The sequence below is a fragment of the Rosa chinensis genome, chromosome 4 (genome assembly GCF_002994745.2).
Source record: "Rosa chinensis cultivar Old Blush chromosome 4, RchiOBHm-V2, whole genome shotgun sequence".
In the NCBI taxonomy this organism is placed as follows: domain Eukaryota; kingdom Viridiplantae; phylum Streptophyta; class Magnoliopsida; order Rosales; family Rosaceae; genus Rosa; species Rosa chinensis.
In genome coordinates, this window is record NC_037091.1 from 25938220 (window position 1) to 25949456 (window position 11237).

General features: G+C 38.3%; 1 protein-coding gene across 4 annotated transcripts; it reads left to right on the forward strand.

Annotated features, from left to right (window-relative positions):
- Positions 1–468: 468 nt before the first annotated feature.
- On the forward strand, positions 469–9895 carry LOC112200477 (helicase protein MOM1). 4 transcript variants are annotated; one of them, XM_024341511.2, is made up of 7 exons: positions 469–779; positions 1984–2085; positions 3981–5870; positions 6206–6425; positions 6504–6625; positions 6704–6941; positions 8075–9895. In XM_024341511.2, exons 1-7 carry the CDS (start codon positions 504–506, stop codon positions 9667–9669), a joined length of 4443 nt encoding a protein of 1480 aa, XP_024197279.1. In that variant the 5' UTR covers positions 469–503; the 3' UTR covers positions 9670–9895. The 4 variants fall into 4 exon arrangements, with proteins under 4 accessions (XP_024197279.1, XP_024197276.1, XP_024197277.1 ...); XM_024341510.2 differs by adding an exon at positions 1636–1837 and having other exon boundaries at positions 644–779; positions 6206–6625; XM_024341508.2 differs by having other exon boundaries at positions 6206–6625.
- Positions 9896–11237: the final 1342 nt, after the last annotated feature.

Sequence of the window (11237 nt, forward strand, 5' to 3'; positions counted from 1 at the left end):
CGAGAATTCTAAGGATAGTTTTTGTTTGAATTTTAACAACCGACAAATATTATTACTGAAGAAAATATTACAGCATATCAAGCAAATGTAATGTTCAAGTTATGTTTGTCGGTGAGCGAGCTGTAACATGTTAGTAAGTTATAACTTTAATATTGTAAATGTCACCCTGTAAAGGTAATGTATTCGATTCTCACTGACATATGAATTATGTAGGTAATATTCACACATTCATCAATCAAAGATTTTATGGTCACTCACTCTTAAACTTGATGTTAAAGGTTGAGATTAAAAGAATAAATCTGAAGTGTATTAATCTCAACTATTGAAACTAAAATCAAGAGTGGGTGATCTCTTAATGACCGTGTGATCATCACTGCAATTTCATTTACGTAATTAAAAAGAAAAATAAACAACTATTTAGCTTCTTTAACAAGCTAAACACTTCTGCAACAAGTACAACTACAAAGGTTGGAAAAGGGCCCAAGCAATTAGTCTAGTCCCTCATGCCACTATTGCCTGTCCAATTCCTTCCCGGCCATCCTGCTCTGTACTTTCCAAATCTCAACTGTCCTCTTAACACAGACTTAACACCCTGTGGAGCCCTCAGCATCTTCTTTCACTTTTGTTCTTTTGGCCTTGTCCTCCTCCCCACACTTTATCAAAGCTTCACGCGGTGTTGGGTGTTCCACTTCGTTTCTGTGTTGAGAACAACCCAGAAACGAAGCTGCCATTTCTACGACCTCCAATTAAGGATTGTTCGAGTTCAACCCACATCCTTGGTAAGAACAACCCAGTTTTTATTTTCAATGATTGCTCTTACTTTTAGTTGGTGCTTTCAGAATTTTCAAGTTGCATTTGTAGGAGACAGAGGAGAGGACAACCCATTTTTTAAAGTTTGGAGCTTGGTTTACTAACAGACCCACAAACGGAAATTTCTATATATTTTGATCTTTGTGGAGAGTTCAGGGAACAGGTGGGGTAGTGTTTTGGGGTCACTTGGTTTAGTTTTTCCCTTAATTTAAATTTAGGGTGTGGACTGGAGTTGCAGACAGAATTTCCACTTTCGAAGTCAGTTTTATTAATTCTTTTTGCACTTTAAATTTGGGATCTTTTTTTGTGCTTAACTAGTAGAATAACTTTGTATTCAACTACGAAACTGCCTTGAGTCCACAAGGAAATAGGAAACTAGAACCTAGTTGGGATGATTAATGAAGGGTCCAAGCCACCTTTATATAGATCATAACTATACCCAACCTTAGAACTTTGATAGACATGAGAAAAGTTGGGATGATCAAGGAAGTGCAAGAGTCATGATTTTTATTAATGACTCCTAAATGATGCATAAATGATAAATAACCTCATACATGAATCTGAAAGATAATTGGATGTGAGATGGAGATGATTAATGAAAACATGTGGCTAAAGTATTAGATGCTTGAATGCTAGATAATTGCTTAGTGCATTGTCCATTATTATTCTATATCATCAAGGTATTTTCCCAATAATGCTCCGCTCCATAACCGGACAGTCAACATGTAGATTGCATGAACTCACAATTTTAGTTCTGGAAGAATCTGTACTTTTGCATGAGGTTCTGCAACCCCAGAAGATAATGCCTCCTCTTTTTTCTCCCAGGTTAATGGCTTGTGTAAATAAAATAATTGATCGAAGCTCTGCCTCTACTTCAGATAATTTGGGTAGAAATATCATAGCAACACCAGAAGATAACATGTTTGAATTTGAAGACAGAATAAAATTGCTTGAGGCTCAGAAGAAGGACCTCCATCCTCTTTTGAGGCCAGACACAATAAAACTATGTGGAATCCTACAACTCTCAGTATGAATTTGATTTCCTGCTTACAACATTTTACTTTTTATAATTGTTCAAGTGTGCTTCTTTTAACTCAATATTCCATTAATCCTTCTCAGTGAAATTTGATTCTAGATTTTAATCATATTTTCATTGATGTTTTTATAATGTAGGATGCTGCCAAGATTTTCGTTGAACTGCTTCTTGAATATGTACTCAATAACCACCTTATTAAAAGAGAATTAACAATGTTGCAGGCTTTTCAGATATCTCTGGTTAGAATCGTCTTCCTTTTCCTTGAATGCTATCTAATACTTGGTGCTGACTTTTGTTGCAATCTTATCATTTACATTTTGTATTGTTAGTGCTTCTATGTTTTTTCAAATACCCCTGATATATTAAAGTGTCAAAATGGTAATATCAGACTCACAATGATCTGTCTGGTTGTACTTAAAACTGAAAGTCAAATATGTCAAGTAGTATTCATGAAGAATTTAATTTGAACTTGTTTGGATTGTGTAAAAGTTTATCATTTGAATTTGTTAAGGATCCTGGGAGGACAAAGTACTGGTTAACGGACCAGAATCAATGACATAGAGAACTGGCTTATAATACTAATTGCTGTGACTATGGGCGACTGGTCATTGCAGTTGATAAAATATTGGCTGCTAATACTGATTTCTGTGATTAAAATTAGATATGTATATCTTTTCTTTAGTAGATTTGTTGATCAATACACCATTAAAGATTGATAATTTTGCAAAGTTGTAGTTCATGGCATGGAGTGATGAAGCAACTTTGAGTGTTACTTGACGTTGAAAACAAAGCGAGTTGTTTATAAAGGTTACTGAAGTTTAAACATAGATATAAATTTCCCTAGCCTTAATGATCCTAGTCTTAAGTTGTTCTTCTGTCTCTGTACTACTTGAAAGGTGTGCTATCTGCAATTCAACCTAGTTTGAGGTTATGTATATCTCCAACAGGGAACTCTTAATGGTCATCTAGGGAATGCTATTTAACATATATGGTTTTGTCCAAAAAATAAAAGAACTGCTATTTTACAGTGTGAATCCTTGTTTATGGTTTTTTGGAGACAGTACTATTATCAGATAGTACTATTATCAAATTGTTTAGATTACAAGATTAGTTATAATATGATTGTTTTTCATTCTTCTATATCTTGGTTAAAAAAGTGACCGAGGAGAATCAAGATTAGGAATTGGGTACTAGTGGTTTTTGGTTTCAACTTTGACTGTTTATTTGAATACCATATTCCCTGCATGATATAGATTTCTCAGAGAAAATAATAGAATATCAGTAATGGAAGATGAATGAGGTATGTAATTTATCAAGATTCTAATGAATTTGTTTAGTATTGTGATACATATAATTTCATGTGTTTGCCAGTGTTAATAGTATGTGAAGTTAGCTTTGTTTACAAAAGGTGAGTCATTTTCCATGCGGGTAAATAAAAAAAGCTAGTCCTTAATTAAACATGAATGAGGTATTTATAATTGTATCAAAATAATAGTGAATACATGGGACTTCTGATTTTAGTATTGTGGTATTTATAATTCCTTTCTTCACTAAAGGTTAGGTGTATGTGAAGTTGGCTTTGTTAGCGAAAGGTGAGTCTTGTCAAAGAATGCTTGCAAGGCCATCAGATGTCTGTAGCAAAGAATTCTTGCTACGTACACGAGCGAAAACTCATGTCATGTGGGAGCTCCTTTCCATGAAATTAGTATAGTGGTTTGTAGATGCTTTAAATCTGTAGATATGATTTGTATGGCAAAGAATGCTCAACAAGTGAAAACAATTTACTGAGTTGCATTCTGAAGGAGTGGATAGAGTAGCCAACCTAGGGTATTGCTTTCAGGTCTTAATACTAGACCACACATTAGAGAGTAGCAATTCCAGTAAACCTTAATTTAAATGGACCACCAAGTATTTTACAATTTAGAGGCTTGCCGGGATGTAGCACATACCGCACATCCTTATTTTTATTGATCCATATATACTTCAGTCCTTGGGTATAGGTGCAGATGTGCAGTACAACATGCCACTCTTAATCATCCATTTTACTAATCTCTTCATATTCTACAGCTATGAGTACATCTAGAATGCCATTTTAATTGTGATTAACCAACTAACTGGTGTCTGTAAATTCTAGTGTTGGACTGCAGCGTCATTGCTGAAGCAGAAAGTCAATCACAAAGAATCCCTTGCCTGTGTGAAGAAGCATCTTAACTTCAATTGCAATAAGGACGAGGTGGACTACGTGTATGCAATGCTGCAGTGTCTGAAAAGTACAGCATATTTTAAGGCTGCAGAGTCTCCAAAATTTGCTGAATCATCTTGTAGATGTCCTTTGAAGGACCATTCAGATGCAAAGGTTTCTCACTCTGTCACTTGTAAATTCCATAAGGTCACATCAGAGCATGGTGACTTGTCACTAAATCAAGAATATATAGCACAAAAGGATGTCTCAAAGAGTATCAAACAAATTCAGAAAAAGTTCCAAAAGAAGATGAAAAAATTTAATGATAAGCAATTGAAAGAGAGAAGTGAAATTTTGAGAAGTTACAAGGAAGAGAAGGAAAACCTGGAATTTAAGCACAAAATAGAGTCCATTGTTATTCGAACTTGTTTGTGGAGAAATATATTGCTCAAAAAAGGTAAGCCTAAAATGTGGGAAATTGAACAAGAAAAAGAAGTGGAAGACCATAAACACCAAATGGAAATGCGTCTTGAACATCTCAAGAAATTGCAGCTGGAAGCAGCAAGCAAGCTAAAGAAGAAGGAGGACACATGGGTAGAAGAATTGAAAAGATGGGCTCATGATGAATTGTTTTATAGGCCATCTTTAGATGCACCTGAGTCTGCACATAGCATGACCGTGGGAGTGATGGAATTGTCTAAAACAGCTGATTATGTTACTGATAAAGCATGCAGTCGTCCCATTACAGCAACAACTCCATCTTGGTCCATTAGCACCAATTCTGCATTAGATACAATGACTTCTGAGGCTGGTTTATTTACTGATGTTATGGGGAAGAACAATTCTGGCAAGTCTTGTCATGATCAAGAGAATTTTGTATCTGTAAACTCTGGTGCCAAAAACTTTATTACTGTTGGAGGCACTTCTGACAATGCTGAGGTTCTGCTGGATGTTACTGAAATCTGCTCTACTGCTGCTCTAACTGAAGCTATAACCTTCAGTCTTCCTTCATTTGATGAATGCCTTCACAATACAAATCCATTACCCATTTCTGATGCAGTGGTCAGACTAGAAGTGGCTGAAACTGTCAATTCAGTTGATGGTCCACAGCGACCCCTTCTTTTGAATCTGACATCTCTAGAACAGAATCCTAATGGTGCCGCAGTAAGTGTTCCTGACAGTGAGGCTCCAGTGGGATTGCATGAGACCATCAGTACAGGTCATGATTTGTGTAATGTTGGGTCCGAGATCCCACATTCATGTGAGGAACAAGCTCATGTAATCAGTCCAGTGACTATGCAAGATAAAGAGGCCGAAACGGGAGTGCATGTCATGTTAGATGATGACCTAGAGAATCTTGTTGCAATGGATTTACCTTCATCTGAAGAACAGATCTCCAAAAGTGCCACAGAAAAGGAGAACAGTCAAGTGCATGAGACTATCAGTTCAAGTCATGATTTGCATAATGTTGTATCCGTGATCCCACCTTCATCTGAAGGACGAAATCTTATGATGAGCATAGCAACTGTGCAAGATAAAGAGGCTGAAGCTGGAGTGCTTGATAAAGAGTCCAATGACTATGCAAGTTTGGGTGAGGACCAAGGGAATCTTGTCAATGTCCATTCATCTTCATCTGAAGAAAAAATCGCTGAAAGCACCTCAGGGAAACTGAATGGTGAAGCACAGATTTTGGCTTCTGATAGTGCAACTCAGGTCAATCAGCAGAACTTAGTTGATTCTGCAGTCAATGGAAACTCTAATCAGGAAATGCCCCTGGACAGTTCACCCTCGGTACAGCCTCTGATAGCCTTGGTTCTTGGTGGTTCACTAACAGCAAATCAGGTTTAACATTGTTAGATATTGTCGACCTATATGTATTTCCTTGTTTTGATTGTTTTGCTCGGAAAACTAATATGACATTGAATGTTTAGATTTTACTTTTTGCACGATTTTTTCTTATGTTCTGAAAATTAAGATGAGGTTAGGTCTTTTAAGATTCCTAGATCTTCATACTAACACCAGGTTGATCAATATTCTACAGTTTTGTTTTGTCTTGGTCCTTTCTCTGTGTTAGGAGGATAGCATTATTGTCAAAAATTTATCCTGCATAAAGAAAATAAAAACAAAAGGAGAAGAGATATAGCTGTTGACATACTGACAAATTTATACTTGTCCAGGCAGACCAAGACCATGGTACTGATATGTTAGCCACATCAAGTGCAGCACAAGATGGAGATGCACAAGCTTGCGTAAATCAGAATACTTGTCAACCTATGGACTCCCATTTCCATGATGGAATTGAATTTCAGCCAAGTAGTGAAGACTCTGACTTTAATCAAGTTACCCATGTTGCAATGCAATTTAATGCGAACCTCCCTGCTTTTTCAGAACAAACTGGTTTGCAACCTCTGACAAGTTTTTCCTTGAATCAGCCATCTTATGTACCTACTAATGGCTTTGGTCTACCTTTCTCAGACACAAGATCAACATTTGTTACATCTAATTTGCCTCTTCCTTTCAACTGTGATTTGCTTCAAAAGGAATTGGAAAGATTGGGAAGAGAAAGAGAAGAAAACCTCAAGTCTCATGAAAATAAAGTCTGTATATTTTTCTTTTTATTTCTTGTGCATGGTTTTAAAGAATAGTTCTGCTGAAACCATTTTGGTCATGAACAGAAGCTGCAATTGAAATCTGATATGGAGAAGGGGATAGAGGAATTGAAAGCTGAAATTTGTCAAGAATATGAGACTGAACTCCAACAGATAGAGGCAGAATTTTTCCTTAAAAAGGAAGATTTGCTTGCAGTTCACGGAAAAGTATTAATCCATACGATGTTGGCTCGGGCATGGGATCTGGCTTTCAAGTCCATTGGCAAGGATAATACAGGTTCAAGTTCATCTGGAGTGCATCATGGTATGAAACTTCTGGTGCTCACTTTTTGAGAATTTTTTTTTTTTACTCTGTTTATTTTCATATTCTGAGGCTTAGAGTTAGGATCATAGTTTCCTTTTTTATGGAAAGCCATGGATCCTCATTGGGATTATCATAATAGCTTACTTTGGTTTTACAAAATCAGATTGGGAGAAAGAGGACTAGAAGTCGACACTTGATTGCCTGGTTCTGATTGATTGATTTGCCTGACTGTTCAACTGCTTCCTGGGTGATTAACTGATATGCTTGATTCTGGTTTCCTTGTTGGGTTTTTCTGGAATGCATACTTGTAATTTAGTCCTACCCTCTTCAAACATAGGATATTGCTAGTCTTCTATAAGGTAAGCCAAGCCAATCTAGGATAATCACCAAAAAAAATGATAATAAAGTAGCCCAGGAAAAATGTGCCCTTGCAGTTCCCAATGGTCCTACTTCATTATATCACTCTATAATCACTCTATATAGAGTACCCCATCGGTTACATTGTTGAGTGGTTTTTTTGAGTTCTTGGTTCAATATATGCTCTATTAGGTATCTTAGTTTCTTCAAAGAAACTGATTCACTTTCAGAGATTTCTTTAATCTGGGGCATGTGAGATATATCTTACAGATTTGATGCATATTCATACTTTTCTGCATACAGTTTCTTCCATTCCTTGGATGGAAATGAGAGGATCTTTAAGAATATATATCCACTTAAATGTCTATCTACCTTGAGGAATCAGTCATACTTGACTCAATATAAAGAAATAAAAAGTTTCTGCTGAGGTCCAAAGGATTATAATTAAATCAAGACATAGATTAGAGTGAAAGAGAGAAAGGATTTGATCCAAACTTGGTAGATATGATTTTTTGTCCAACACTAATATCGTATACTGATATCTCAAACTGCAGTGGAGATATGGCATTATTTTGAAGTGTTAAGATCATTTATAATCAAAAGATGGGGTCAAATTTTTAAATATGTTAATTCCTTCTCATTGCATACAGCTCATGAATACATTCCGTGGGTACTATATATGAGGAATATTTCTGTGCACTTATGCATCATACATTTCTTTCCATGCATTCTTCTGTCTCATTGCTCTTATGCCACTCACCATTATTTCATGGCAGATGGGAATTTTGCTGTTGACCGCCAACTGGTTCAGTCATGTATGCAGCAAAATGCACAAATGCCTTCTCTAGTTTCCAATTCATCTTTGGCCAACCCTCCTGCAGCTTGCAGACAGACAACCCCACTTGCACTGGCAACCAGTCCACACTATGCAGCTCCACTGATACAGAATGTTGATCTTTTGCCTACTTCTTCTCCTGGCCTTTCTTCGACCAATGCAGCAAGTCACCCCCACATCGGTTCCTTCTCCTCTTCAACAGGAAGACCCCAAGGTAGAGTTGAGATTCGTTCGCCTCTCCCACATCTTCAACCTCGTAGACCTTCAACACCCTTTACTGGAGGTACCAGTCCTTTCTCTCATGAAGATGGGTCATCAAATCAGCAGTCACATAGAAGCTCACCTTCATCGTCTCTCCTGGAACTTTTTCTCACACAAACCCCGGCACCCACACAGATGTCTGTTCCATATAATATGGGACATGATCATGAAACTGCAGGGGAACCTTCAATATCCGTTACTGGTACCAGTCCTGTCTATCCACAATGTGAAGTTATATCAAATCAGCAGCCACATAGGAATTTCCCTCCATCGCTTTCATCTCATAGGCAACGACCTTTGGCCTTCACACAACAATTTGATCTTTTGCCTACTCCTCCTCCTGGCCTTTCTTCGACCAATGCAGCAAGTCACCCCCACATGGGTTCCTTCTCCTCTTCGACAGGAAGACCCCAAGGTAGAGTTGAGATTCGTTCGCCTCTCCCACATCTTCAACCTCGTAGACCTTCAACACCCTTGACTAGAGGTAACAGTCCTTTCTCTCATAAAGATGGGTCATCGAATCAGCAGTCACATAGAAGCTCACCTTCGTCGTCTCTCCTGGAACTTTTTCTCACACAACCCCCGCGCCCACACAGATGTTTGTTCCCTATAATATACAACATGATCATGAAACTGCAGGGGAACCTTCAATATCCGTTACTGGTACCGGTCTTGTCTATCCACAATGTGAAGTTATATCAAATCAGCAGCCACATAGGAATTCCCCTCCATCTCCCTTACTTTCATCTCATACTCAACGACCTTTGGCCTCCACACACACACAATTTGATCTTTTGCCTACTCCTTCTCCTGGCCTTTCTTCGACCAATGCAGCAAGTCACCCCCACATCGGTTCCTTCTCCTCTTCAACAGGAAGACCCCAAGGTAGAGTTGAGATTCGTGCCCCTCCCCCACATCTTCAACCTCGTAGACTTTCAACACCTTTTACTGGAGGTACCAGTCCTTTCTCTCATGAAGATGGGTCATCAAATCAGCAGTCACATAGAAACTCACTTTCGTCATCTCTCCTGGAACTTTTTCTCACACAGCCCCCAGCGCCCACACGGATGTCTGTTCCCTATAATATGGAACATGATCATGAAACTGCAGAGGAACCTTCAATATCCGTTACTGGTACCAGTCCTGTCTATCAACAATGTAGAGTTGTATCAAATCAGCAGCCAGATAGGAATTCCCCTCCAGCTCCTCCATTATTTTCTCCTCATACCCAACGACCCTTGGTCCCCACACAACAATTTGTTCCTGATAATATAGTCCATCACTGTGCAAGTGCCGGAGGATTGCCAGCTCTTCGTAGTGCATCTGCATTGGAGTTGCTTATCGACATGAGCAATCAATCTTCAGGTAGTTGGCGCTCAACACAGAATGGTTCAAGACTTGAACCATCTGGTGGATCCACAGATGTAGTTTGTTTATCAGATGATGACTAGCTTTTTGTGATTCCTAGTTTTTCAACTGGTTTCACCATGTGTTCCTTATGGTGCTCTTTTTTGTTTTTTTTTTTTTTTTTAATAAAGGACTTGTGCGGCTATCCTTAAGTCTTGATTAATGAAACTGAATACAAAGGGGGACTTGGAGCCTAAACCCCTTATGGTGCTCTTTTATGGGTGTGGGAGTTTGGCATGGTCTGATTCCACCGTTGAGCAGAAGTTGTAAATCAGAAGTGACGTGCCCATTTCTAACTATTGTTATGTAAAACTTTAATAGTGGATAGTTGCTATATTCTGAGATTTCATAAACTTGCATGTAAATTGATATAAAGGGGCTAAATCATTTTGTCGGATACCTGACTTTGGCTGGATGCCGATATTGACTTGGTGGTGTTAAACTGTTAACCGCCAAAGTTCTGGTGCAGGGTCTACCTTCCTTGATAATAAGGACTCTAGTTCAGACCCCAAAAACTAGGGAACCGGATCCTCTCATTGACATAGGCTTGTCATTGGCTCTACTAGGCACAATGAGCTTTATGACTGCATGAGTTGGGCCAACTAAGCAAAATTGTGCTCGTCTCCCTCAAACCAACGGCCCTAACAGCAAGAGGAGAAATTAATGAAAGCATAAGTGGGAGACCCAAAGAGATCAAGAACGTACCTCCAAATAGGTTCCGAAATTACCACCAGGAAAGGAGAGAGAGATTAGTTCGACCAGATATCAGAGAGAGAAACCGGAGTTGCCATCGACACCCTAGACAAGGCCGATGTCTATGTTTACAATGTCAAACCCTAGTAGAGCCAAGTCAGAGAGAAAACACACGTCAGTACATGCATGAATGCTAAAGTTAAGTTGCATTATACTCCATCCAAACTGGACCTATGAGAATTTTAAAAACAATTAATGCAGTGAAGAAATTATGACAAACAAAAAAATTAACCCCCAAAATCCATCTCCATATATATTAACCCCATATTCTATGTTGTCATCTATTCAGTGTAGGGATTTATAGCAACAAGAGTAACATGACTATCTGGCTGCTTGCATTGGTTCGCCTTTACCAATCTGCATACTCTATTGCACATTTTTTAAGAAAGCTTTCCTAAGTCCTAAGTGAGAACCAAACATCTAGTTCAACAACTCTCCACATTCTATTATCAAATATGTCAAGCTACTATCCAACCAATTACTGTGACTTCTTCCCTCACTTACTTCTGGGTCAAGGATCATATCAACAAAAAAATCCCTGAGCCTTTTCTTGCAGATGACAAACACGGAAGCCTTTGCAAACCATTGCAGTTGATCTAGGTAAACTCCCACAACCAATCTCCTTATGGCCAAGCCTGCCACAAGAATCATGAATCAGTTGCCCAAAAAGTTACACAAAATAC